We start from the raw sequence: 26,293 nt of genomic DNA on the forward strand, positions 1-26,293 counted from the left end.
TTCGTGGAATTGACACTTTTTGTTTATACAAACATGAAAATTAATTTCTTCATCCTCAAACATATGACTACTTACTTGGTAAAATAAAACGTCGGTGATAGCAAAGCATGTCATATTCATTAGGTTAAATACTATATACATACAGACTATAAGGTCACTTTTTTTCTGCTTTTTGTCATGTCACCACTTAAAATCGTTCCAGACGAACGGCATCTCGAGGTAAATGATTGAATGCGACAATGGATGGGGTAGGTGCCGTGAGGAAGAACGGCGGTGGTTGCGCCGGTGGTTCCTGGAGAAGCCTGCTAGCGACATCGGCGAGGATGGGCCGATGAAAGCTCGGCGCTCGAACCGTCTGTGACCGGTGTCTATCCATGCTTTGAGGACTGTGGTTCCCATCGCTGCCGCTTCCGCTTCCACTTTGGTTGACGAAAACGGAACTTGTAAATTGGTTCATGCGATGCCGGATCAAGCCACTCACAGCTTGCCATGAAACTAGCCATATATCCGAATCAGTTTCAGCCCGAGTCTTATTATTTGAAACGTTCTATTTTACCTTGAAGAGGATGCATGGTTTCAGATCCGAGTGGAGTGGGATTGGTGTGAAGACTGGATTGCTGCGGGAGGAGAATGTAATCAGGAGGTAACGTGAAGAGCCATGAATTAGGTAATGCTCGAGACTCCTGGGCCAGGTTGACCGCATCTCGGTCTGTCTCTTGTCTCGGCTGAAGCTGGGGCTGCGGTTGGGGTTGAGGCTGTCCATGCTGGGTAAAAGGGATACTGTTGAGCAATGGTTGAGTTGTTTGCGAAGATACCAGAGTGTGTTCTTGTTGCCATTGTTTCTTGGCCTTGTACAGCGCAATGATGGCCAACAGCGCACAGTTGGAAGAGCACAGGCTGTATCGAACAGATACTTGCAGGCGATTGTTGCATAGTCTAGCCAAGTAACCAATTTGCAACCGCGATCGCTCGTACCATCGCCCGCAGTGATCACACGGCTTGGCTTCATGAATCAAGCTCTTGCGTAGCATTAAGGGCACCGTGCTGGGTAACTGGGATTCGACAAACAGTGGCCGCGACTCTATGCAAAACGGTCGGTGACAGTAGGGCATGGTGTGAGATCGGTTGGCGTATTGGGAAAAAACGACTTCACGTAAGCTAGGCACATGGCCAAGGACATTGACCACGGTTTCTCTATCTTGGGCTTTTGATAACATGGCCATCACGAGCACCTGTTTCATGGTACGCTCGTCCGTGACATGGGGTATGTTGTCCAGATATTCAAATGCCTGCTGCAGTGACAGTAACTGATACTCGAAAATTTTGCCCTCCATCACATCCGCTTCATCGTCTGTATCCTCAGGAGTCACCGGCTGCATTTCAATCAAACCGTCAATGTGATGCATAAAAGAGTTTTCGTAGAGCAGGAGCGTGCGCAGGGATCCACCGGATGTCTTGGTGTCGCTCTTTGGATCGCTTGGGTAAGATGATACCAGAGGGAAAACGAGGTGTGGCACGGCAAGATCAATGTGGCCGTCCTTTTCGTCTCGTGGGGCCAATGCCAAGATGGACGGTGGCAGGTACATGAGTTTATTTCGTCGGATATCGATCTTTTGCAGTTTTTTCATCCGGCAGAACAAGTGCGATGGCAATTCTCGCAAGTGATTCTGGACGAGACCCAGCTTGACGAGATTGACCAACCTGGCCAGGGTCGTGGGCAGCTCGGACAATCGATTGTCATTGAGGTTCAGCCATTGAAGCTCGGTCAAGTCGCCAATTTCCGCAGGAAGGTTGGCTAGACAATTGATAGCCAGGTTGAGTCGGCGCAGACCTTTGCAATTGGTAGCGAGCCGTTTGAAAAACTCAGGCGACAAATACTCGAGTCCGCAGGTATGTAAATCGAGGCTCACGAGATGCTGATATCCTTTGAGCAGGAACGTCTCGGAAAGACGTCGCAGTTCGTTTCCCGAAAGATGAAGATGCGTCAGAGCCGCCGGGGGATGCTCCGTAAGCGCCAATGGCAGTTGCGTCAGTTTGTTGAATGCCAGATTCAACGTGTGAAGCGATCGCGGTAACCGATCGTTGCCTGATAATTCTCGGATGTGATTCTTTTGCAGCAACAACACTTCGAGATTTTGCAGTTCAAAAATGACGGAAGGGAAAACTGGATTTCAAAGCAAGAAATGAGCCATTCATTGGTTCCGACGGTCAATGAGCGAAAGCTCACATACCTTCGAATTGATTATTTTGCAGATCCAGGCCTTTGAGGTGTCGGCAGCATACGATATCGGAGGGCAGATCTTTGAGTTGATTTCCACCGAGTGATAACCATTGCATGTGGGGCAAGTGGGGTAATAACTGGGTTTCAATGACTGTCAATGCATTATTGGAAAGCGACAATGTCGTAAGTTGTTTCAACGACATGATCTCGATGGGAAACTTGAGCAACAAATTGTCGCGCAGCGAAAGTTCCAATAAATGATGGCGAAACGAATGGAGGGCTTTTGCATACTTTTTTAAACAAGTAAGACGGTTGCGTCGCAATAACAGCTGCTCAACAGGCTGAGATTTACGACAGAACAACGACGATTTAGGTTGAAATAGATTGGCGGGAAGTCTGATTTAAAAATGTAAAGCAATCAGTCTCAATACCACGTGGATGGTTCAAGGATTGAATCCTTTTTTATTTTGGAGATCACTTTTTACTTACGGCATGGCGCTTTCGGACAGATCCAGTTTTCCATGGCCGTGTACCATATTACTGTTCAGTATATGCATGGAGCGAGAACATACGAATAACGCAAGATGGAAGAAAAAAGAAGTTTAAAAACATCCAGTTTGGTTTTTTCTAATGTAAAAAATACACAACAAAAATTTTCCGGTTTAAGGAAAATCCGTATCTGCCCAAATGACCGGATCATCATGCTGTGTTTCTTTCAAGGAAAGTGTTCATTCCACCGTTCAATCCATAATCTCCCTTGATCCAAAGGGTTCACAAAGCGTTGACTAACCGTGAATATATGGCGCATTAAACTTGGACTATTCATGCTCGAGCCAATTCAATTATCTCTGTGCGATCGTGCATTTATTTGCTGATATCGGAAGCGGAAAAGCGGAACCGTAGTTTTAGTATTTTTACCCGTGTTTTTATTTGTTTAGTAAGATAAACATTTTTCGTAACTGAAATATCCTCGGTTCCTTGGAGTGTGCAATAAGCCAGCTCACAATTGTCATTTCGGGTATACAACTGCATTTCCGTGAAAAGAAAAGAAAAATGTGAGAAATATGAACAATGCTTATACATCTTTTTTATTCGATAACAGTGTATATTGGAATTTGGGACCCTCCAAAAAAAAGGGGGGGGGAGGGGGCGGGGCGAGGAAGTGTGAATAAGGAACTTTGATTTATGGATTGACGATGATCCGAAAATCATACGATCAACTTGTCACGGTATCATAATGCCACATAACATATCGTTGTGGACTGGACTCGATCCAGTCGAGTTGATTTTTTTTTTTTCATTCGATCAATCCACCTATTGCCCAAATCAATCAGTAGAACTAGTTATTTTACTGGCAAATGCTTTACGATGGTGGCCATAGAGTTGGACCTGGCAACCCTGATCATCTCGACCAGCATATTAGGCTCAATCAAACGTAAGAGATTACTGGTACAGCTGCCGTCGGTGAACCCTAAAAGACGAGACCCGCTTGGTTAGTAATATGGTTATGAAGCGCCATACTTTAGATAGAGGACATACCATGGTCTTCCACTACGTTACAACTGCACTTTTGACCGTCGTCGGGTACAAAAGGACAATGCTGGGCCACTGAATGAGAGTATCCGATTTTATCGAAAAATTCAATTTGTTCCCGCTTTAAAAATAGGGCAGCCGCCACGGTGCGTACAGGTGCATCGCCCCATCTATTAAACGGTCAGTGAGTTCATGGAAGGGGCCATTCTTCGGTCCAACCAAAAAGTTGCCACACTTACCGTTGGTAGAAAAAGTTACCTGTCCCATCGAGAAATTCAAAGAATCGCCGATAGCTCGGCGACTTGATAAAAGAGAGATCCATAATTTCGAAATTGGACCAAAAATGACATAAATTGTATTCGTTCTCTTCGTCGAGGATCCACGGCATGATGGTCTGATTCGATGGAAGCACAAGATGACGATTTTGGCTCATAAAAATCTGGATTGCCTCCCAAAACGTCGGCAAGGACCAGAAATTTTCTTTCATTGTCAACACAAATCCTAAGTTTTCCACCCTCAATCGTCAGAACTCGCTGCTCAGCAACTCTATCAAGGGTACAGTCAAATCAACAGTAAGCAACTAACCAATCTTTTTCTTGTTATCCCGCATATGTCGAAAGGGGTCAAATGTGATATCGCAAGGATAATACGCGCCTGGTTCAACTCGCCAAACATAGTCAACGTTATCAAATAGCGAATGGCGTGCAAACAGCCCCGCCTGATATCTAAGTGGGTTGGCTTAATTCAGTGCCAAAGTTATCCTAAAGACGAAATCGGCAAAAAAAAGAAGTTGTACCGTAGCATTTGATGATAGGATAAATGACGTAGCTTGTAGACATCTTCAAATTCGACAGATACAACGTTCGTGAGTCGTTCCGCGCGATCAATATCGATCCAGTTGGGATAACCATAAACGTCGGAATCGATTTTTCCAAAAAATACGGGAGCGTTGGTCAGTTTCTTGATGTATTTACGGAACTCGGGCGTGAAGTACTGGTTGTTGAGAAATATCCAGGGATACCCCATCTTGTGGTTGAACCGATCTTCGATGCTTCGAACCGTTTCTCTGGCTTCTTGGAGTTTTTGATTGAACACCATCATGTAAAATGCGCCTTTCACCGGAAGACCTTGCCACACCGTCTCGTTGAGGGTTTCATTCACCAAAGTATTGGATGTCCTTAGATAGGGGCTTCTATTCCATTCGGAAATTTCGTCATGTTTTTCTTGCTCTATGACTTGGTCTTTTGTTTTTTGAGCGGAAAGGATCTCGTCCCGTTGGTTGCACATATACTGGATAAAATCATTATCATGCGGATCAATGGTATATCGGTTGGTCGACGACGACCAAAGCAGCGCCGACCCAACTGCGATCACAATCACGCTGAGTGTCAAAGCGACAATCGTGCGTACGATTTGTCGCTCTTTGCCCTGCCAAAACCAACGCTTATTTCGTTTGGACGTCGGAGACATTAAACGGGATGTGGCGTTATCACGTCCCTCGTGGTTTTCGGAATACGGCATGTAAAAAGGACAAGGTCAAGTAAAGGGGAGTTCCGTTGTATGAAAAAAAAAGAAAACCAACATCAAGCAACTTGACTAAATTAAACGCCACCCAAAAAAGTCAATATGTCTTTATTTATCACTTTGCTTCCCAAGAATTTAACCAACACTACCATTTACGGAAACACTCTTTTTTTCCACGCCGCACCCGCAATGAGATAAAAAAGAAATTGGTCCTTCACGTTCTCTAATCACCATTCTGGTCAACATAAGATGTAAATTAGCCCAAAGGTTCATACTGTGAATGAACCTCCCAAGCGTATTGAACATTCACGATGTCAATATTTTCACCTTGGTGCGCCATCACGACCAAAGGCCCCATTTTCAAAGACAAAATTTTTTACAACACGAGCCGTGCGACAACTGCAGTATCTCGATAAGGATATAGCTGGAATAAAATCTCGAATATGGATATGATGCAGAAAAATGCCTTCGACACTGCTGTCAGGCCGAGTCATGCTTGATTTTTACAAGATTTCGAGACAAACGCTATGCCTTGGTTGCTAGGAGCGGGATGGTACATACAAAAAAATAACTATACAGGAGAAGGTATGGGTGGGATCAAAAATTGACAAGTCTATTCGTCAATATCCATTGCATTGAGATCTTGTGTGGTGTTGACAAAGGATCCTTCGGATTCGAATGCATCTGTCTGGTAGAATAGGTCAGTTTTTTTCTATGTATATCTCAAATTTTATATTGACAAGTACGATAATTTACCTTGGATGCATCAATGATTGGGAATGTGTGAGGTTGATAGAGAATAAGTTCATGGTTGTAAGGTGGATTCCTTGGTGTGAGGATGAATTCTGGAATTTTTAATGGATGGTTGGCCGATGTTTTCTGCATGGGCAAGTAGGACCCGTTGATATTCACGTTTAACCACGATCCGTTGTCATCAGGATTCTCTTGGTTTGAAAACTTGGGACTATTGCTGCTATGCGAGTCTCCGTCTTCTGCGAGGTAAGCGTCAATGTCGTCGATCCGCACGCGGTGTTTTGACTGGACTTCGTCCATTTGTGTATCTGTAATTTCAGGAATAATCATCTCATTTTGAACGCTGGATCTTCGATCGAGATGCGTCTGTGTTGCTGAAAAAGATTAAAATGTCAGTCCACCGTTCTATGAAGTCTCTTGTTGATAAGGATAGATTAGATAACGTACCTGTCAAAGGGCGGCCGAATAGTGGTATATCACAAATTTGTCTCTTTTTCGAAGGATAGTAAGCATTGTCCAGCTCGATATGCGGACGCTTCAGTCGGAACGATAGCGCTGCCGATGATGGGTTTAAAATTTGTATCATGATGGATGGCTTCCTCCCGCTATCGCTCCAGCATGAATTTTTTTCAGTGGGTTTTTATTATGTTGGCGGTATTTAAATTACGGAAGTGGCTTTCACCTTCTCGAACCATCCATCGCTCTTTGACCATCCAATAGATATCCTGCATGGCCAGCTGCATCCACTGTCAAAATTCTTTAACCTGCAATTCCGTTGGTTTTGCTTCATAGCTTACAGAATTACTTTTGTACTATATTACGATAGCTTATGTGTTCATTTGAGCACCGGCATGGTATAAAAAGGCCGTTCATTGTGTGACACATTGTGCAGCTGAACCTTGAAAAACTCTGGAACAATCACTTGAAACCCCGAAGTCATGACAGCATTCAAGCATCAATTCGATAAATAGCTGACAAAGCTGATTGTAGGTTATGGTATCGAAAGTCCAAGTATACCAGGCAAGGACTTACAAGAAAAAAAGGTTAGGAATATCTAAATAGGCGTATCCCAAAATATTGGACCAAGGAATATGCAACTCCTCTCTACAGTCTGTAACCATATCGTCACGAATGATTACCTTCCTGCATAGAGGGCAGTTTTTTAAACTTCCGCGCCGTTTTGCCTCGAGAAAGAGATTTTTGTGAAAATTTGATATTCTCGTTCAACCATGATCGTTTACCTTCCACTTTGGAGACTTGCACAGATAGCTGTTTCAGCCGTTACTGGCAATATCATAAACCGCCTGCTGGTAAATAAGATGATGCGTCAATGCTTACAAGATTAATTCATATACTAAAAAGTATTATCCCTTTTATCTACAACTCTAGCTAAATCACACTGTAGTCGCCAGTAAATAGTCAATCATTATGTCTTGAGAATGACACTTTATTATCTGGCCTTTGGGCAAAACTATCGAAGTCTAACAGCTGTAATGACGAAGGTTGGAAAAAAAGGCCAGAAGAAAAAACCCCGCCCCCAAAGCTATTAGACTACGTTGTCCGAAGAGATACCGTAGCGAAGGGACAAAAGGAGAAGAAGAGAAACGACACCTGGGAAAAAGAGGGAACAGGTGGAAAAGGGAATACGGCAAACTGGAAAACGCCAGCTGAGAGAAAGGGTGAACAGCTGGATGGGAACTCCAAAGACTGAATCCCGAAAGTGAACGGGAAACGCCAGGCCAAGGACTGCCAGGCAACGGAAAGCACCAAGAGCACGAACGCCGGGACACCGAAACGACGGAGAGCCTTGCACCAGGAACACCAGGACGGACCGCGGGAGGACTTGACACCTTGAGACGTTTTCCTTCGTGCATCGGCACACACGCCGCCCAGACCATTCCCCAGCTTCGAATGAAACAGAACCGAAAATCGGTATGTCCATTACGGACGCTATTGTCATAACAAGTTCACTGCAGCTCAACCATTGCCTTCCGCTGATACGAACGCTGATACGAACTCTAGCAGTGGTAATAACTGCAATAAATGCATCATCGCAGGAATTAACCTGCTCAAACTGCTAATTATTACCTGCGCAAGTGAGCCTCGTACACGCCAAGCACACCCTAGACAACGTCCCACCGAAGTAGGAGGAAGCAATGTCGATGTAGGCACAACCAGGCCTTCCGCGAGCACAGATCACCAAAAACAAGCGGCTATCAACTGGGACGCCACTTAACTTTCAATCGGAACCCTCTAGTCGAAGCCTCAGATCCCAATATTCCTCAGATCCCAATATTATTCCCTCAGATCCTACCAGTATTTCCTCAGAACCCGACAGTTCAACCCCCCTCGTCTTGAGGCGATGACCCCCCCCCCCTTCGTCAACAACAGTCTTCGGGGCCCCTGCGTCGCAATAGGGGAGGTATCTTTCATCCGATGTCGGCTCAGAGGCCCTCTAGGCAGCATAAGCCACAAGCCTTGACGTGAACTTACTCACTACACATATGTAGCGTGTGGAGTCCTTGGGTCTCAAAAGCGTACTCAAAGAGTAGCTTGCTCAACGCGTAACTTTAAAATAAGAATAGTACAGCCCACCCGCAATCAAAAGATTGACATCAGTGTTGGAGAACAACCTTGGACGAAACCATACAGGATTGTATGGCCAAGCAAAACGTTGGTATACAAGCGTGCAAGAGTAAACAATTATGGGCTCATTGATACTGGAAAGAGCATTTCGAAACTTACCAACAAAGACAACAAGGGAAAAAAAGTGATGAAACGGCAAAAGAGAAGGAGAGCAGCAAAAGCCCAATTCACTTGCGCAATACATTGCTGCGGCAAAGAACTCAGCCCGTTCGTCATCACCGACTACTATTTATGGAAGGAGCTGGATGGGCAGAGAGTATCTTGGCCAGTTTACGCTGTGCATCATCAGGCGACATGGAAGCAACCTTCACACCAATTCTCAGGGGAGCTATGGTCAAACTCAAGTTGTTATGCCAATACAAAATATTATTTTGTCTCTCTTTGCCATGACAGTGAAACTGCTCACCACCTACTGCAACAATGTCAAACAGACAAAACTGCCGCTGATTTCTGCAAGGGCGCGTTTGTGCTGGAAATATTGCAATTAAATTCTTATTGCAAGGACAGATACTGCCAAAAATTTATCGCGGAACTTACAGAATGGTTAGCAATATTGTCACAATTGTCCATTCACTACAGAACTTGGCGACATTTTTGATCACAGATCCGACACACTAGTGTCTAATTTTGCTGATAGAAATGGCGTGCACACTCTTTGTGCCTGGATATGAACTGAGCTTGATCCTGATGGTTGAGATTCCTTCCGAAAATAAATAGTTATTTGTGATAGTCCATATTTGAAATTGTCAATAAATAAAAGTGACGCACCACCAATTTTAATGCTTCGTTGCTGCCTCGAAACGTTTAACCAACCTTGTGCGAGTGAACGAGGACGGTTGTATTTACCTTGCGCAAATAACAACCCAGCGTCGGACGTTTGCGACGCTGTCGCCGGGTATGGATGAAGGCTCAACATCGCACTTGGGTGTCAACCGATCCAGCGAGCGCAGAGCCTTGTTTGCTTGCAAGCAAAGGCAAAAACGATGAATCAAGGAGGATGAGGAGACCCCAAGTTGATTTAAGCGCGCTCCGACAAATGTACACGCGTCAGTGCCCACCGTGAGCAGATTCATAATCTGAACCAGATGGTACGCTCATAACGATCATTTATATAGAAAATTACAACATCACTTGGCTGATGATGTAACTTATAACAAGCCGTACACCCGCTGTGCAATGGATGCCGCCTGCCACCGGAGGCCGCCCCCTTACATTGAGCGACTTTCGTCAGACAAAAAGCCTAACGCATACACGGCATAACCTAGGCGAGAACTCTTGACGGAACTTTGGTATATTAATGACAACCTTATGGCATACGTTGCAACGTGAGTTGTTTCTGAACACGCGCAGGGCAGCACTGATTGACCCCCTCAGTTCCATCCTGCCCAGGCTATGATAGATCTATAAAGATGTATGGGTATGTTGGGTATTAAAAAAAATGAGTTAGTAAGCTCTTTGATTGATTCAAATTTTCGTCAAGATATTTTACCTTTGTCATTTGAGTTTTCAATAGCCATTGATCGCTTGACATGACTTGGATTATATGATACTGAAAAACGTTGAATTTAGTATACGTTCATTACATCATAGCAAAGGAAAAGAAATTGGACTTGCCTTTGAACCAAATGGTGTACCGGAAAAAAAAAGATGAATACGGAACACAGGTAAGCTTCTTTTCGATGCGGAAAATAGAATTGCTTCCAGTGACGGTTAAGTGATAGATCGGTGGTGTCAGCTTGAGCAGGCAAAAAATATTGACGTGGCCAGAAGTGACGGTAATTTCGAGTTGGATTCCAGATATCGAGAGTCCCCCGAATAAAAAGAAAGAAAAACAAATAAAGTACATACTGATAAAAAAAAACAATGGTCGCGGTCAGTAAAAACCTCATAAAAACCCTGTGGGAAAAAAAAAGAGGAAACGACTGCAAAAAGAATATGTACATGAAGTGGTTGCTGATACGACTGGCGTTCTTCTGTAGCATCATTCAATTCGTTTTTTTTTGTCAGTTATACTATATATGTCCTTTCATTCTCTTTCAATTTTCAATGAATCGAATAATACATAAGCAGACGTGCTTCGATCTATGAATTCATGCATCAGTCGGGTGACTATTGTTTCATCCATGGAAAACCATATATTTTTGTCTTCAATTTTATCTTCTTTCTTTTCTCTCTCTTGATAAACCCTCACTATCATTGTATCAAGATCCCATCCGCATCCATCATCCAGACCATTCTTATCCCGTGTATCTAACTTGGTTAAATCGACTACCATCCTCAAAAATGTAAGCCCTCGAGTGGTCTACCATCGATTTTGCTCCGGCAAAACAGACTTACCTCTCCTTTTTTTCTATCCTTCTTCCAGCTCCCGGTTTTCTCCGTTTTCTTTTCACCTAACAAGTTCTGTATGCTACAACTTGACTTTCTCTCCCCATCCATCTGGCGAAACGGATGATGTCAAAGGCCATCGTCGGTGGTGTGACTCTCTTTTTCATCGGCAACGCTTACGCGTCCTCCTCAGCTTGGCTTCACCTGGATTACTTCCCGTGGTATCGTCTTCGATATTTCTTCTCAACCATTTTATTTCGTAGTTTGTAGTTTGTATATTTGTGTTTTAGTTATAGTCTTCTTGCACTCTTTTCCTCCTTTTTTTTCCCACAGGGTTTTTAGAGGGTTTTTACAGACGCACCTATTGTATTTACTTTTTTTTATATATTTGTATCGTTTCTTTTTTTTCGGTCGGGAAGCTCTGGATATCTGCTGCCTCACACAACAAAGGTAAAATATCTTGACGGCATTTGAATCAATAAAAGAGCTTACTAACTCATTTTTTTTTAAAATACCCAATAAACTTGGGCGGGACGGGACTGAGGGGGTCAATAAGTGCTGCTGCACACATGTTTGGAAATCATGACTGTACGGTATGCCAGAGTATTGACATTAATATACCAAAGTTTCATTAAGAGTCTCGCCCAGGTTATGCCGTATGCGTTAGGCTTTTGTCTGACGAATGTCGCTCAATGTAAGGGGGTGACGTCCAGTAGCAGGCGGCATCCATTGCACAGCGGGTGTACGGCTTGTTAATACACACTATCAAAATATCAATATCCATATCACAATATCAAAGTATCAATAGCAATTTTCCACAAAAGTACAACACCTATCAACAGTTTGACCAACTGATCCATGCTACCAACAATGTGTTCTGTACAGGCAAAGTAAGTTATTCAAAAGGAGGAAGAAAAGTTTCAGGGACATGCATAACAGCAGCGCACGGTTTTTCTCGTAACAATATAAATATCAGTAGAGTAGGAAGACTATTACGGGAGGAGGGTGAGGTAGTACGAGAAAATACGCGGAAGAGGACACAAAGATGAGGAAGGCGGAACGATTAACGATTAAAAATTGGTATCGATGTTCATCATGGTTTCTGCAATGGGCATGTTTTTGAGGGATCGATTGCCAAAATCAAAATTGTGAATCTCCATGACCGTTTTCACGCCTTCGGCTTCGGGTGATCTCCGTCGTTGCATCAGGACAACGGCTTTGGTTTCGGTGAACTGGATTTTCCATACCGTTTTCGCAGGCTGGGTGAGGGTGCGTATTAACTTTCCTTGCTTCATGTCCCACAGTTTGATGCGGCCATCGTTGCCAGCGCTGACCAGACGACGATCATCAAATTGAAGGCAAGTCACCGAGTTATCGTGGGCAGAAATCTGCTGCACGCATTCATACCGCTGAAGGTCCCATATGCGGAGACATCCATCCGAACCGCCGCTCGTCAACACATTGCCGGATAGCTGTAGTTGTCCTACCAAAGAAGTGTGCCCATATAGCGTGGCAAGACATTGGCCCGTTTCCACCGACCACACGCGAATATGGGACCCGAGTGATCCCGTAACGACCCTGTATCCATCGGTCACGATAGCATAAATCTGGGACAGATGGCCCACCAGCACATGTCGACACTGGCCCGTCGTCAAATCCCATATACGTGCTGTTGAATCGTACGAGCCGGAAACGACCAAATCCCCCGCAATATCGAGACATCGAACGCTGGACTGATGACCGAGGAAAACGTGCAGCAGATTGCCGTTTTGAATATCCCAGGCTCGCAACGTGGTATCGCGTGAACCGGTCACCGCAATTCGCTTGTCCTTCATCTTTAGGCATCGCACCGTTGACGTGTGGCCTGAAAGAACATGCCGTAATCGACCGGTATTTAAGTCCCACACACGCACGTCCCTAAAATAAAAGTTGAATCATGAGCTATCCCCGCCGCAGACAATGAAAATAACAAGGAACACTGCGTATTGGGCATTTCGTTACCTATCGCAACCACCAGACACCAGTGTCCTTTCGGGATCCTGTGATGTGCCTCCCATGAACTGAAGAGCCCAGACGCCTCCCTCGTGGCCGGTTAACGTCCGTACTTTATGTCCTGTATTGGTATCAAAAACTTCGATTCGATGGTTATCGCAACCGACGACGATGAATTTCTCATCAAATTGAAGCGATGTGACGAGTCCATCGGCAAATCCTTCTTCAACGACTTTGACTTGGCCTCCTTGAGCCCATGCGGCTGCGATGTTGTATTTTCGTTTAAAGTATTCTCGGTAGGAAAAGCTGCGTCGTTTGGAGGGGGGATTTGTAAGTTCGCCTCCGCATATGCTCGAATTGCGTCGTCGGTAACGGTGTTTCATACACAGCGCTTTCCAGGTCGCTTCATCACGAAGCAGGGAGTTCCAGAATGTAGAGACACAAGCGATCCGACCGAGAGTTTTCGGATCGTCAATAAAGGACAGAATGTGGAGGGATATTTCGATGGGTAACTCCTTTAAAAAGTCGACCTTTAACCGAGGAGCAATAAGACTGTTGATGTACACAAGTTGCGAGTTATCACAGCAATTGATGATCTCGCCGAGCAAGAACTGTTTTTCTCTGGAAGACAATTGCTGAAAAGATGTTTTCAAATGACAAAAGAGATCCATTTCTTCCGGATTGAAGCTATGCATGGTATGTTCCATGTTGGAAATGGACGACAGTGATCGTTGATGGTGACCTGATCCCGTGGCTACATAGCTCGGTGGAGTGGCAGGAGGTGAAATATCTTCAGAGTGGTCAATGTCCATCATTTATACTAGGTGAATAGAAAAAGCAATAAAGAACTATCAAAGAAAACAAAAAATGCTGGTCCAAAGAAAATAGAACCAACGGAGAACCTTCCACAAAGAAAAAGTGCAGTTTCCTTAGTTACAGCCTTGCCGGAAATGGAAATGTTTTCAGAATGATGCTTGAAAAAAAAATCGATGAGTCCGGCGGGCTTTCCCTGATATTGCAGCAGGGAGCTTCATTTTACATCATTCACATAATATCATCCTCATTAGGCTTTTCTTTTTTTTTTCTCTTTTTTGATCTATTTATTGTGGGCGTCCGTGTTAAAGACCTTCTAAACGGCCTTTTGAACGGAGTCCACAATCACAAAAAATAGTGTGGGGCGTTGGAAAATCGGTCTTTGATTTGTTGATGGAAAGAAAAAAGGTTGGTCTGCTTTGATTCAATGAAGGGGATCACCCTGTTGAACGAAGCATAAAACCTGGGCAGTAGATTGATGAGACTATTTTTAAAAGCACATGGCTTGGTCAAAGGTATTTTATTCATTTATAGGAAGCTGTCCAATTTCATTGGACAGATTGATTTTACACTTTATACAATAGATCGACACATCCTTTTGAATTTTGAGAATACGTATCGATGGGAATACAGTTGGTTTAGACGAATGATAAACCCTCCTCATTAATCAAAATCCCAAAGTCCAACTTCAAAGACAAAAGGCAAAGTGCGAGAGCGCTCGGCCTTTAAAACTCCTTCATTGAGCAGCCTTCACGTCTGCAGCCTCATGATTGTGTCTTTGTGTCTGTTCCTCTTTTCTTATATGTGTGTTTTAACAGACACTGGAGCCATTGTTTCCTTTCAGAAGTTCCAACGGCGATAATCCATCATCATATATCACGCCTGAGCTCGGCAGATTCCAAAATTACTCGTTGGTCTGGCCAATGTACCATCATACGTCTTGGCCTGGCATTTCAGCTTTTCAGCTCGAACCAAATGAACCTCTTCTGAATTTTGTAATCTCATTCGAATGAGAACATAAGCTTCCTTTCCCGATAAAGATCACTAATTTTGAGTGTAGTAGGAGGGCGAGCTATATCAAAGATAACAAGCAAAGAGTGCAGACGGGCCAAACCACGAAATTGAGTTCGGGCTGTGACGCAATTTTGGGAGCTCGGGTGCGGATATGAAACTTGAGCTCCTCTGTTCACGTCTTGGGATTTTTTTTTTCTTTTCCAGACACTTTGCGTCTTTGCAAACCTACTTTATTTCGGTAAGAATATCACGGTTCATTCGTTTCTTGCTCCGTCTTTTATCTTTATCGGTTCGCTGCAACATATAGTCTAACCTCCTCTTTTTATCCACTTATCTTTTCTCTTGTCAATTTAATAGCAGCTTGACACAATGACCTCCGTGAGACCTCTTAACGATGACGAAGTCTTCAACGAGATGAAGAAGATGGTACTGACGTGACATCCTTATTTGCCTTGTTTTTCAAATTAGCTGCTTACACTTGTCACTTGTTTTACCTGTAGGTGGCCTTCATTAAGCAAGAAGCGCTGGAGAAGGCACGAGAAATTAAAGTCAAGGCAAGTCAAATGACAAACGAGGTTCCGTTATGCACTCCAAGACTCACTAATTCCCTTTTTCCTTTCATTAGGCTGACGAAGAATTCAACATTGAAAAGGTAGATTGAGAAATGTCTCTTCAACTGTGGATATGACAAGTGTGCTTAACCTTATTTTTTTTTTCTTCTTCTCTCCAAGGCTAAAATCGTGCGCCAAGAATCCTTGAATATCGAAGCTGTTTTTGAACGTAAAATAAAGCAAGCCGAAGTTCAGAAGCGCATGTAAATATTCTCGGGAAACCGGTACGATGGTCAAGAAGAAAAAAAATGGACTAATGGTTGCTTTTGTTTTATCGTAGCGCACAATCCAACCACATCAACAAGGCTCGTCTCAGAATCCTTCAGCAGCGTCAGCAAGGTCTCGATGATCTTTTTGAGGAAACCAACAGCCGTATTCACGAGATTCATAAGGATGAAGAGAAATATGCCACCTTATTAGAAAATCTTTTGCTTCAGGGCGCTTATACCCTTATGGAACCGGAAATGGCCGTGACATGCCGTGAAGCCGATGTTGACAATGTACGATTTGCCGCTGAAGCTGTGTCTCAAAAATACGAGCAAACCCTCGGTCAGCCTGTAACCATTACCGTCAACGAAGATTACCTTCCCGCATCCAGGTAGGTTTTTTTAAACTTCCGCATCGAAAGAGTTCCCGTGAAAAGAGGCAACTGACCATTTTCCGTCTTGCTCAGTGCTGGTGGTGTCATCGTCACCGGATTAAATGGAAAGATTGTCGTTGACAATACGCTGGAAGCTCGTTTAAATATCGTCAAAGAAGAGGTAAAAACTCGCAAATTCCTTTTTTTTTTGAGAGAGATTTCTCCGTGTGTCATGTTCTGTAACACTGTTTATATTATCCTAGATGTTGCCTCAAGTTCGTGTCATCTTGTTTGGCCATTCGCCCAACCGAAAGTTCTTCAACTAGATATTCTCTTGCAATATCTGAAGACTGTTTTTCCTATTTGAAGCAAATAAATATACAAGACGTGAACTTTCGGTTCATGGTCTTGTTTATATCCACAGATGTGTTTCCTTTGACTATTAGACGAAACGGCGGCGGATGAACGTGCATGGACTTGTCAGTTTTGGATCCAGGTCAGCGCTGTATGATGTGGCACACTGTCCTTTTTTTAAAATCGCATATGGCGGAACACTATGCGCGACATGGATGCAGAGAAAGGTTGGAACAGGCTATAAAACAATTTTATAAAATAACGGGTGTAGTAAATAAATACAGAGGCGCAAGGTGATTATATTACAAGATGTGAAAAAGCGATAAAATGTGGCGACAACAATTTGGCGGACATATCAAATGATCAAAGAGCTACTCACGATTTCGTTCAGGTGACCACCGTTTGAAAATGACTTCTCGAACCTTGTATTCACGTAGAATATTTGGATTGGAAACATCGTAAACCGATGGGGTGGTGGGATGGATGATATAACACAGTATCAGTGTCTTCTTTACCTGGGAACAGATACGATTTGAAGCAAGAAGCGCTTTCCAGCTTTGAAGTTGACGGTTCTGGTCTGATAATACAATCACAGCAAAATCGGCGTGGTAGAATTTCGGCCCTCTACGATACATGACTTTTTTTTTGTACATGCTGTTTTAGTGGCCTTTCTCTCTTCTACGCGACCATTGACTTTACATACCGAAATCCACCCCGAATTTGGTACCTGCTTTGGGAATCCAGCCCAAGCTGCGGTAGTAGTGATACGCGGTATATTTTAAAACAAACTCGTTGTCCGTGGCGTGCGAGAAGAGATTGAGCATTAGATCTTGATGCCGCGTGTTGTATAACTGACAGAAAAGGGTCCAGCAAGCATCAACCGAGAGTCGTTGCTTTGATGTGAAATTAGTCTACGCAGACCCAATCGAGACAGAGGTGACATGGATGGGAACTTACTCGTTCCGCTGTATAGATCTCGAGAGCATTTAATCCATACAGCAAAAAGAAGGCTTCAAATAAATCCAACTGAAGACTTTCGTGATCTTTTTCCGTGCCAATGCACGCCAACAGTTCATCCGTATCCCACACATCATTTGCTTCATTCCTGTCATCGTCCGACGCCTTGATCAACCCTTTTTTCTGCTTCGACTGTTGTCGTCGTTGCATTCTTCTCTGATTGGTGATATTCTCTACATATGTTTTTTTATCAGGCGCTGTTTTGGGTTAGCGATAACTTAGGGAGAGCCAGTTGGCTGGATCGCTTACACTGATCATCGGCGTTCTTGATCATTCGCGCTGCCCAGGTCGGTTCACTTCTTGAAAGAGTGCCTTTACCAAAAACGCCCATACTATGGAGATCTGCGGCATGTTCAGTGTGCTCAATCCATACAAATCGACCGAATTCCACCAATACACCGATGCGTCGCGGGTGTCCTGTGAAAAATGCCGATTTCAGCCGAAGCACCTTTTCCCGTAACCATGAGAAATGGCGCGTCGTGTCCCCGAGTAGAAGAGGTAAAGGAGCAGATGAAATTGAAGCACTATTCCAATTGCGTTTATTGATACTCATTGCATCCGTGTAATCTCTGCTCGTTAATTAATAGATCTTTCCTGCCGAATAAGAGAAAACAAAAAATAAAAAATGAAAAAGTCGGCCCGAAAACGACTGTCAAAAAAGGGCAATAAAAAATGATACTTGCGGATCACAAAAAGCGCGTCTACCATTTTCATGCATCTTTCAAAGCATATTAGAAGGTGCTCTCCCGAGTTATTCCACAATTTTTGCTTCATGGAAACATAAGAAAAACACACAATCTGGCATATGTAGGTGCATGAAAACAGGGGGCAAATGCTACTGTAAACTGCTGCGCATCGATCGATGCAGCGTGGTGAAGGCCCTACCTCGTCATTTCTCAGACTACTCTACGAGCTTAAAGAATTGCCGTGTATTTTGTAAGCCAGAGATATCTAAACATGAGACGAATCCTTGACACGGTTGATGAAGGATGACTTGAAAAAATTCATAGGAGGGAAGCAACAGGCAAATGAGCCATGGACAGCAAATGTGGTACGTGAGGGGAATACCCTAGTGATTACTGTCGTCTCTGTGCATCTATGTGGGTCTACGTTATTCAAGAGGAGACAAGGATCTCGTAAATGGCAATATATGCTCTGTGGGTTTGTGGCAATAATGATGGATTTTTCATCACCGTGAGTTTAACGAATAAACATAATTTTAATTTTTCCAATACGGGTGGACAACAACACCTTTCGGTAGAACAGTAAGCTTTTTATATTTGATTAAAAAAAACACATCGGTCTCCTATGCCCTTAACTCAAGCCCCATCCCCATCATCGAAGGCAAGAAAGATTATCTTTGGTTCACCATCTGGAGGAATCAAACGATTGTTCATTCATATGAAAGAACCAAAGATCTGACCAATCAGGGCTTCCACATGCAGAATCTCAATGACCCTAGTGCAGCCAACTAAATGAAGAAATGCTTATATCGCTGCCAAATGGGTCTGCCTTCAACAGTAAGCTGGATTGGATCATAATTCTTTGGTGTAACCATTGAGTCGTGCCATGGTTATGCCCAATGTGTGGCGGGTGGAGTCATCAATGCGAGAGGGAGAGGTGCTTGACATAGGGCCACGCGTTTTTGTGATCCTACCGTTTTTCCAGGAGACATTCTGATCATGGCTGAGAATTACGGGGTGGAGAAGAAAAAAAAAGCAGCCTATCCAGTTGTTCATCTCAAAACTTTCCCCTTTCACCTCCCCTCACTCCCTGTGTCTTTTGAATAAGGGGAGAAGGTGGATGAGGGAACCCACCGTTTGGATAAAATAATACTATCAGGATGTCACAGTCAAATGTGCATGTTAAGCATGCCAAAATAGAATAGCATGCTGTTTGTTCACAGACATTGATATACATCAGACCGCCTATCTTGTGCATACCACGCATTGAAAGATACGATTGCTGATGATCCATATCTTTTTTTTGATATTTTTCTATTTTGTTTGAATTGGACATCATTCTGTTCTGTCCTTTTTCTTCCCGTGTTTCCGATTCCTTTTTTTTTATTTTTTGCTGCTCGTGCACTTCAAGGCATCTATTTCATTCAAGGGTGAAAAACTACATGAAAAAAGGGCTGATTAGGTGAATCGACTGAAAAAGGAGATGAATCGTTGTTTGCAACAACGATGATGTTTTTGATACCCTGAGACGTGACAATGCGAGCATTTTCCGCTGCTCGTGGCGGGTTTTCTTTTCTGCCCCTTGCACATCTATCCATTTTGAGCGGGCTTGTCATGGATCGACAGCCAACCCGGACAAAAAAAAAGCAATATGTTGTTCTTTTGTTATTTGTTTTTTATGCTTATTTGTATTACCCGCGCTTTAATCCAGACACTGGAAAACAAATCTTTAATAAAAATGGAAGAAAAAACAAAAAGGTTGATATGGCAGTGTCATTAGCTGCATGTGGTGTGAGATATGGTTGATCACGATTGACGTGCGGGATGATGGGCTGCACATTGCTGGATGGTACTGTTCTCCCCCTTTTGTTCTGTTTTTGTTCGGCATCACCCTTCCCTCGTTGTCTCTGTGCCTTTGGATCGATGCATTGACCACGGGCCAAGCGATCTTGTCTAACTTTATCTCCCGTCATGGTCAGTTCTTTTTCTCATCGTCCCTTTTTCCACCGATAATACCTTGTCGTACCCATCAGACGTCTCCCTATTCGTTTGATAAAATAAATCTTCCCTGAGAGACATGGATACTGTTCATGCACCTTGTGAAATGCTGCTACACAACCGTGTGACTGTATACTTTGTGGCATCACAGAACGCCGATGAACTATCTCTAGTTATTCTTTGCAACTGAATTAAACAAAAACAAAAAAAAAGATTAAAAGTACACGTCATGGTCCCCATTCTTCCGTACGTAGGCTTTCAATGTCATGTACTGTTGAGTGTCTCTTGTCTCCTTTAAGCCCCTATCATCACTGGAATTTTGTCTCTCTCTTTTCACTCTCTCTCTCTATCACTCTCACCCACTCACTCACTCACTCTCCTCCTCCCTCTCTCTTTTTTTTTATTACTATTTCTCGGGTCAGATTCCGATCCTGGCATATATAAGCACGATTGCGTATGTAATCAAGTTCAATTTAACATTCTTTTTTATTATATTATTGCTTTTTTTTCATACTCCTTTGTTACTTTTTTTTCTGGCTTTTTTGACCACTCTAATCGATAATTTTGCAAAAAATGACACCGCATACGATCATGCAGCCTTTTGAACAGTCGTTTACTATTCCTTCGTCTACTCATTCCTTATACAATACCACGTCCCCCTCCTCTGCCCACACCGATGCTAACCCGTATCTCATCAATAATTTCCATCCTTACCCGCAAACCGATTTTCGTCCAACCTTTTATAATCCTTTTGAGATAAAACATCGGCGTCGAACGTCGCGAGCTCAGCTCAAAGTGTTGGAAAAATCGTTTTCTGAAAATGCCAAGCCCAACGCAACTATTCGCCGTATTCTCGCTCAGAAACTCGATATGACGCCACGCGGTGTGCAGATTTGGTTCCAAAACCGTCGTGCCAAAGCGAAATTGCAACGGCGAAAATCCAACAACAAGCACGAGGAAGAAACGGGGAAAATGATCAGCGACGTTCATCATCAGGCTCAGCAAGACTGCATGAATAGCGGTGCGGGTGGTGAAATCAACCAGTCGTCCGTGCTGTTTTCCCAATTCTTTGCGAATACCCAGCCATTGCAAGAAGAAAAGCGACACGACTTTATCAGCTCACTATCGTCGTGCGATCATGCCAATGACGGATTCAAATTACCCAACCACACCTACCCTAATAAGTCTTCGCCTCCGTTGGAAACGAACTCTCACTGCTGGGAGCAACAAATGTTCATGCACCAAGTCAATGAAAACGCCCGTGCTGTGGCAGCTGCAGCTGCAGCTTCCTGTTACATGGGACCTCTCAAGGCCGCATCTGATCACCACCAAGACCACCAAGACCACCACCACCAACCCGCCTTTTTCAATATGGACAACCACTGGCTTGCCATGCCCATTGATTCACTGGGCAACCCATCTACTGCCGAATCTGCTGCCATGTTTGACGAATGGCGCCGCAAATCATGCCCTGAATTATCAACTCAACAGCAGCACTCTGACTACCTTTCCCAGTCATCCAGCGGCAAAACATGCTCCTCCACTTTTGCATCGCAGGTATAATAATGGATACTTTTACTCTACAGAGCCTGTGGAATGTTCTAATGCAAAGTATTTATAGCATTCGCTGAAAGAACGGCGTTTATCTGAACCGGTGATGACGGCAACTGGGCATATTTTCATTGGCGAGAGTGAAGGCAGACTACAATGCAACAACAGCAATCATAATATGAGAAGCAACAGTCATCACAACGATCACGGCAGCAGCGCTCCAGGATCGTATCGAGCTGTTTCCCTGAGTTCGACTGCTTTATGCTCTCCGTTACCTGACCATCATACATCGCAGGCCACCCCACTTGATTTTTACTATCCCATTCAAGCATCTCAATTCCAGTGCTCCCCCGATTCTCAGCCTCAGTTGACACCACTGCTTTCCAATGGATTTGGATCTCCCGTTTCGCTGGACGGTTATTGCGAACGTACCGCCTCCGACTGTCTTAATTTGATGTCTCCTTCCGATACATTATTGACGACGAATGTCGTTTAATCATTTTTTTTTTCTTGGTTTTGATTGTTTCTTGTTTTTCTAAACTTTTTTTTCTTACGTGTTTCCCCTTCATTCATCTTTTGCATATATTTCATCTTCATATTTTATATCTCTTCCAATCTCACGAATTTTTCTATCTTCTCCGTGTTTAATTTAATGTTCAACATCTCATCTTTCTCTTTTCTATCCCCATTGATTCCCATTTATCTATGTAACTAAATTTGGCATTCCAAATTATGCTCGTTTTGGAGAAATGCCGTTTTATGAGCCTTTTTTCCTTTTTTTTTTTCAATCATATACGAGCATTTGTCCAATCATGATTTCACTTTTTTTTTATGCAGCCGTGTCTGTTTTTTGCTAAAACTTGTTCCAGTCTACCCCTCCTGCTTTCCAATTTCCCTTAAAGAATAATTTGACCATCCATATGCTCCTACTTCCTAGAGATGCCACATGTACTTTATTGAATGAAACAAAAAAAAAAAAGATTTTGTGTGCTTGCAAGGTATCATTATTTACTATCTGGAAAATTTAAAAAGGAAAGCAATATTTACATTGGGGAGTTTTCAACGTATACAAAATTTCATGTAGAAAGGGAAAGTTAGGGGAATTCTCGTTTATAAAACCGTGGATCGTGCATAAAATAGATTGTATGCTGCTGAACTCTATCCAACAATTGTCTTTTGAGAAACACACGAGGCATGTCATAAATCGAGTGTTCGACGACTTACCACGACTTTGTTCTTGTCACATGGAGAGGCAAAATTGTCATCAAAATGATACCAATGCCCATCATGGCTATTATGCACATAGGCCGTATCTGGGAGAATAGATCTTTTTAGTTTATATGTCTTTCACCTCCGCAATGATATAAACCAACTTACAATGTCCTTCATTCAGCGATCCACAATGGTTCTATAATTGTCACTTTTGTTCAGCGAAGATGAAAAAAGGAGTATGCGAACGTGATACTTACGGAGACGGCATACAGATTGTACACAAAAGAAGGACGGTTGCCAGAGTTCTGACCTGGAGGTAGCATACCATCGGGAATATAGCCTGACAAGTCAAGATTTCTACAACCCATGTTAGCCAAACGATGACAGATGGTAGATGAGTATCATCATTTTACTTTAAAGGGAATTGGATGACGGAGTCGACCTTGCTCCGATAGGGTCCGTCGGATGAAAACCGTTTCAGATGGATCAATAGAATATCTGGCAAATGAGCCATGGTTAACTGCTTCGTAGCACGCCGTAGTTTATCACATTTTGGACATCGCCTGTGAATCACGTCATGCATTAAAATCATCGTTGAGCGTTTATGTTTCTTTTGTTATTCAACTTACCATGCATCGTTTTTCTTCAAGGTTTCTTCTTTCACGAACAGATCAAAGCATTCGTAGATATTAATGTGGGACAGCCGCATTTTCTTGTTTGGAATGGGAAGCGATAGAGACATGAACGGGTTGTAGGTTGTCGAAGTCTATCATTTCGGGCCATCAGTTTTCTACGTCATCTATATTCGCATACATTCCTTCTTACATGTTTGCAACTGAGACAAGTCAATCGACTGCGGTATTGCCCTTGAAACAAGTTGACAATGATACTCGTATTACGCGCCAGATATTTTTCCCAGGCAAGAGCCCTCGCTTGCCAGTCGGATACATTGTCATCCGTCTCTTTTGTACACAAGTCATCCACCGGTGCATTTCTGGAAACCATATTAAGATCTTCATGCAGACCATCCAAAAGACAGGTCAGGAACTCTTGCGAATCATGCTGATTTCCGTCAGCAAATTGGGTGGCAAAACGAGTAACAATTTGCTACAAATAAAAAAGAGTATTTTTAATTATTTTCTCTTTGATCTCTTTACTGTCTATGGCATGCACGGACGAGAACACAGACTTACATGGAACGATAAAGGGGACAAAGAGCTGTATTGCCTACTCCACATGGCACGCAACAGTTGGGCAAACACTTCTGCTAATGCCCCGCCTGAGCCCAGCCGATTGTTTCGATTGATGGATTTCGCGTAGTGTCCCGCTTATAATATATTTTAGTAAAAGAACATGCATACTATATGTGTAATGAATAGCTTACAGATGAAAAAAGATGCCAAGGGAACCGTGCCGCTCAGACATTGAAGGATCGAGTTCATGTAGCAGGTGTTGCCTAAATTTTTTAGGCCGGTGATGCCGATACAGCTCTTATCGAAACGCAGCAAGTCTGAACCAACGTGTTTTTGACTGTTCATCGCTTTTTGTGCCACCGGCGTTACTGGAGTCATTGGCAAATGATTTTGTGTATTGGCGGACGACAATGAACCATTCGCTTTTGCTGAAGATCCAGTGCCGTTACTTGCTGGTACTGTGGGGCCTGAAGATTGCTTGTGTCGACTATTATACATATCAAACAGCTGTTGTTGTGACTGACTTATGGACGAAGCATGAGATGATCTATGAGAAGGAGCTTTCTTTAGGCAAAAAGAAAAGAAAAAAGAGTCAGCAAGGATAGGTGATACACGGTCAGTGATAGTAACCTACATTCTCTAAGGATCGATGAGGGGCATTGGCACCCGAGGGAGTCTCTTGCGTGTTTGGAAACCGGTAGATACCGCGTTCACCAATGGTGGTTTCCCAAGCTTGGAACCCTCCCGCTAGCATCACAGGAGGCCTTGTCAGCGGTGCCCCATCGTTGACCAAAGCTTTGACAAGGTGATGCAAGGACGGGTGGGCTTCGCGAAGCGTCACGGCACTCTGATCGTAATACACAACAATTTCAAACTGATGGCGTTGTGCAAATAATGACTTTTCGATTTCGGGGTTGGCGTGAAGAGAATGGCTGATCGTTTGCGCATTGATCCTGAGAGAGTAAGAAATGATGAGTCGAAAAGTTGGCATAACATCCATCCGTTTCTGATGCAAGTTACCCAGGTTGGAGAATCGATGGATCTATTTGGACAAGCCATTCATGGCGAATACAGCCTTTTCTGAAACTCAGTCGTGGTCGAACGTCCAAGATGAGGACACTAAAGGGGCTATTTTTGCTGGTAATCCATTTGGCCAACTTCAATGGGTGTACAATCGGTTCTTGCGGGTGACCCTGCGTATCGGAGAAAGCACTGGAGTAGGAAGCCTTTGAAGTTGGAGGAGGGTCTGTTCTTCGTTGATGGGGTGTCGGGACCTGCCCTGTTTGCCTGAACGGATTGTTACTGAAAGGTAGTGATGGTTGCGCATAAGGTCCCCTGCTGCATGCATGAGCCATTTCCAATTGGCGGGCAATCTCTTGGAGGAGATAGAAAATACGATCATTTGTCAACTACATAGCTGGCGCATTAATACTTGCTGATTTTTGAGTGGCCGTGAAGATGATCAGGGTTGCAAACCGTACCTGTTTCAGGTAAACGTAGGCTGGATCGAACCGAATAGCCTGGTATCCTGGATGTCGTTTGACAATTTCTGCCATGATACTAATTCACATACGAAGGTTAACCAATATTTCGATTGTCCACTCCAATAATCAGGTGAGCATTCTTGGCGTTACCTGCAACCCCTCATAAAAGCGATATAAGCTTTTTCTAGTTCGCCATTCCTCCATTCCCACTCGCCCTAGAATTAGGTTAGTAGGTTGAGATCGGCAATGCCACGGTACGGATCAATTACCTCTGTGTAGAGTCTTTCAATGGTGACTATCCAGTGGTGGACGGGGTAGGTATGACTGTCGGTTGGATCGACCATGGCTCGTTCACGGAGGTCCCTGATGTAGTCTGGATTGCTTGTCATCTTTTTCGGCGATCTCAAGCACTGAATGTGAGAATCAACGTGGGACTGTGACATGGCCACTACGACGAGCTGGCTTGTTTGCTGCGACAATACGGCTGGATCTCAGCTGAACGGGGAAAGAAAAAATAAGGAAGCTGTACTTCTTTTGGAAACTCCAGAAAAAAAAGTGCAAGAAAAAAAAAGGAAAAAAAAGAAAATCAAGCGCACCGGAACCATGGTTTCTCAATGATTTTTTTTTCAAAGCGGATGGTTTCAAATAATAACAACAGTAACGCATTTGCAGATGTGTCGGATTTCAGGTCATTTTCATTGTTACTTGAAAAATCCTAAAGTGTGCGTGCACACACAGGACACAATAAATACGTCGGCAATGTCACCCAAGCTTCCATTTTAGGAT

At 43.5% G+C, this 26,293-nt stretch overlaps 9 protein-coding genes across 9 annotated transcripts; 3 read left to right on the top strand and 6 right to left on the bottom strand.

Annotated features, from left to right (window-relative positions):
• Positions 1–187: 187 nt before the first annotated feature.
• On the bottom strand, positions 188–2,757 carry BYT42DRAFT_617238 (uncharacterized protein; the record flags this gene model as incomplete). The annotated part of the gene is made up of 4 exons (XM_051572162.1): positions 188–495; positions 557–2,164; positions 2,232–2,617; positions 2,711–2,757. 4 exons carry the CDS (start codon positions 2,755–2,757, stop codon positions 188–190), a joined length of 2,349 nt encoding a protein of 782 aa, XP_051420300.1.
• Positions 2,758–3,295: 538 nt separating this feature from the next.
• On the bottom strand, positions 3,296–5,336 carry BYT42DRAFT_583480 (nucleotide-diphospho-sugar transferase). The gene is made up of 6 exons (XM_051569778.1): positions 4,551–5,336; positions 4,340–4,479; positions 3,994–4,255; positions 3,761–3,924; positions 3,589–3,692; positions 3,296–3,535 (listed from the first exon to the last, which is right to left on the bottom strand). Exons 1-6 carry the CDS (start codon positions 5,273–5,275, stop codon positions 3,527–3,529), a joined length of 1,404 nt encoding a protein of 467 aa, XP_051420301.1. The 5' UTR covers positions 5,276–5,336; the 3' UTR covers positions 3,296–3,526.
• Positions 5,337–5,410: 74 nt separating this feature from the next.
• On the bottom strand, positions 5,411–6,635 carry BYT42DRAFT_583481 (uncharacterized protein). The gene is made up of 3 exons (XM_051569779.1): positions 6,479–6,635; positions 6,035–6,405; positions 5,411–5,966 (listed from the first exon to the last, which is right to left on the bottom strand). Exons 1-3 carry the CDS (start codon positions 6,615–6,617, stop codon positions 5,892–5,894), a joined length of 585 nt encoding a protein of 194 aa, XP_051420302.1. The 5' UTR covers positions 6,618–6,635; the 3' UTR covers positions 5,411–5,891.
• A 1,697-nt stretch (positions 6,636–8,332) lies between these two features.
• On the top strand, positions 8,333–9,441 carry BYT42DRAFT_583486 (uncharacterized protein). The gene has a single exon (XM_051569780.1). The coding sequence runs from the start codon at positions 8,805–8,807 to the stop codon at positions 9,273–9,275; it is 471 nt and encodes a 156-aa protein (XP_051420303.1). The 5' UTR covers positions 8,333–8,804; the 3' UTR covers positions 9,276–9,441.
• A 2,634-nt stretch (positions 9,442–12,075) lies between these two features.
• BYT42DRAFT_538375 (WD40-repeat-containing domain protein) lies at positions 12,076–13,916 on the bottom strand (the record flags this gene model as incomplete). The annotated part of the gene is made up of 2 exons (XM_051565514.1): positions 13,007–13,916; positions 12,076–12,922 (listed from the first exon to the last, which is right to left on the bottom strand). The coding sequence occupies exons 1-2, from the start codon at positions 13,810–13,812 to the stop codon at positions 12,076–12,078; spliced, it is 1,653 nt and encodes a 550-aa protein (XP_051420304.1). The 5' UTR covers positions 13,813–13,916.
• Positions 13,917–15,071: 1,155 nt separating this feature from the next.
• BYT42DRAFT_583504 (ATPase, V1/A1 complex, subunit E) lies at positions 15,072–16,462 on the top strand. The gene is made up of 7 exons (XM_051569781.1): positions 15,072–15,250; positions 15,325–15,378; positions 15,450–15,476; positions 15,556–15,638; positions 15,716–16,033; positions 16,109–16,196; positions 16,279–16,462. Exons 1-7 carry the CDS (start codon positions 15,194–15,196, stop codon positions 16,339–16,341), a joined length of 690 nt encoding a protein of 229 aa, XP_051420305.1. The 5' UTR covers positions 15,072–15,193; the 3' UTR covers positions 16,342–16,462.
• BYT42DRAFT_607680 (uncharacterized protein) lies at positions 16,463–18,024 on the bottom strand. The gene is made up of 4 exons (XM_051571179.1): positions 17,636–18,024; positions 17,327–17,583; positions 17,073–17,262; positions 16,463–17,006 (listed from the first exon to the last, which is right to left on the bottom strand). The coding sequence occupies exons 1-4, from the start codon at positions 17,937–17,939 to the stop codon at positions 16,741–16,743; spliced, it is 1,017 nt and encodes a 338-aa protein (XP_051420306.1). The 5' UTR covers positions 17,940–18,024; the 3' UTR covers positions 16,463–16,740.
• Positions 18,025–20,826: 2,802 nt separating this feature from the next.
• Positions 20,827–20,991, top strand: BYT42DRAFT_473601 (homeobox domain-containing protein; the record flags this gene model as incomplete). Its single annotated transcript, XM_051563586.1, has 1 exon — positions 20,827–20,991. A coding segment is annotated over one exon (165 nt), but the record flags the coding sequence as incomplete, so codon positions are not given.
• Positions 20,992–22,531: 1,540 nt separating this feature from the next.
• Positions 22,532–26,278, bottom strand: BYT42DRAFT_583510 (uncharacterized protein). The gene is made up of 14 exons (XM_051569782.1): positions 25,777–26,278; positions 25,658–25,722; positions 25,505–25,583; positions 25,044–25,432; positions 24,658–24,976; positions 24,215–24,587; positions 24,024–24,157; positions 23,656–23,937; positions 23,460–23,596; positions 23,244–23,393; positions 23,088–23,187; positions 22,996–23,026; positions 22,843–22,931; positions 22,532–22,776 (listed from the first exon to the last, which is right to left on the bottom strand). Exons 1-14 carry the CDS (start codon positions 25,948–25,950, stop codon positions 22,729–22,731), a joined length of 2,370 nt encoding a protein of 789 aa, XP_051420308.1. The 5' UTR covers positions 25,951–26,278; the 3' UTR covers positions 22,532–22,728.
• Between the last annotated feature and the right edge of the window lie 15 nt (positions 26,279–26,293).

The sequence above is a fragment of the Radiomyces spectabilis genome (assembly GCF_025331425.1).
Source record: "Radiomyces spectabilis strain NRRL 2753 chromosome Unknown BYT42scaffold_12, whole genome shotgun sequence".
Classification (NCBI taxonomy): domain Eukaryota; kingdom Fungi; phylum Mucoromycota; class Mucoromycetes; order Mucorales; family Radiomycetaceae; genus Radiomyces; species Radiomyces spectabilis.

What these genes read in the sequence shown, in the direction of transcription:
- BYT42DRAFT_583480 (XM_051569778.1), bottom strand. Translation starts at nt 5,275, where the DNA reads ATGCCGTATTCCGAAAACCACGAGGGACGTGATAACGCCACATCCCGT. An exon ending in GGATAACAAGAAAAAGATTG is followed by an intron (nt 4,256 to 4,339) that starts GTTAGTTGCTTA and finishes TGGAAAACTTAG; the next exon opens with GATTTGTGTTGACAATGAAA. An exon ending in GGTAACTTTTTCTACCAACG is followed by an intron (nt 3,925 to 3,993) that starts GTAAGTGTGGCA and finishes ACCGTTTAATAG; the next exon opens with ATGGGGCGATGCACCTGTAC.
- BYT42DRAFT_583481 (XM_051569779.1), bottom strand. Translation starts at nt 6,617, where the DNA reads ATGATACAAATTTTAAACCCATCATCGGCAGCGCTATCGTTCCGACTG. An exon ending in ATTCGGCCGCCCTTTGACAG is followed by an intron (nt 6,406 to 6,478) that starts GTACGTTATCTA and finishes AATCTTTTTCAG; the next exon opens with CAACACAGACGCATCTCGAT. An exon ending in CAATCATTGATGCATCCAAG is followed by an intron (nt 5,967 to 6,034) that starts GTAAATTATCGT and finishes CTATTCTACCAG; the next exon opens with ACAGATGCATTCGAATCCGA.
- BYT42DRAFT_583486 (XM_051569780.1), top strand. Translation starts at nt 8,805, where the DNA reads ATGAAACGGCAAAAGAGAAGGAGAGCAGCAAAAGCCCAATTCACTTGC.
- BYT42DRAFT_583504 (XM_051569781.1), top strand. Translation starts at nt 15,194, where the DNA reads ATGACCTCCGTGAGACCTCTTAACGATGACGAAGTCTTCAACGAGATG. An exon ending in AAGAATTCAACATTGAAAAG is followed by an intron (nt 15,477 to 15,555) that starts GTAGATTGAGAA and finishes CTTCTCTCCAAG; the next exon opens with GCTAAAATCGTGCGCCAAGA. An exon ending in TAAATATCGTCAAAGAAGAG is followed by an intron (nt 16,197 to 16,278) that starts GTAAAAACTCGC and finishes ATATTATCCTAG; the next exon opens with ATGTTGCCTCAAGTTCGTGT.
- BYT42DRAFT_607680 (XM_051571179.1), bottom strand. Translation starts at nt 17,939, where the DNA reads ATGAGTATCAATAAACGCAATTGGAATAGTGCTTCAATTTCATCTGCT. An exon ending in AGATCTATACAGCGGAACGA is followed by an intron (nt 17,263 to 17,326) that starts GTAAGTTCCCAT and finishes TTCACATCAAAG; the next exon opens with CAACGACTCTCGGTTGATGC. An exon ending in CAAATTCGGGGTGGATTTCG is followed by an intron (nt 17,007 to 17,072) that starts GTATGTAAAGTC and finishes ACAAAAAAAAAG; the next exon opens with TCATGTATCGTAGAGGGCCG.
- BYT42DRAFT_583510 (XM_051569782.1), bottom strand. Translation starts at nt 25,950, where the DNA reads ATGTCACAGTCCCACGTTGATTCTCACATTCAGTGCTTGAGATCGCCG. An exon ending in ATCGCTGAATGAAGGACATT is followed by an intron (nt 22,932 to 22,995) that starts GTAAGTTGGTTT and finishes CTATTCTCCCAG; the next exon opens with ATACGGCCTATGTGCATAAT. An exon ending in GTGACAAGAACAAAGTCGTG is followed by an intron (nt 22,777 to 22,842) that starts GTAAGTCGTCGA and finishes ATTGTTGGATAG; the next exon opens with AGTTCAGCAGCATACAATCT.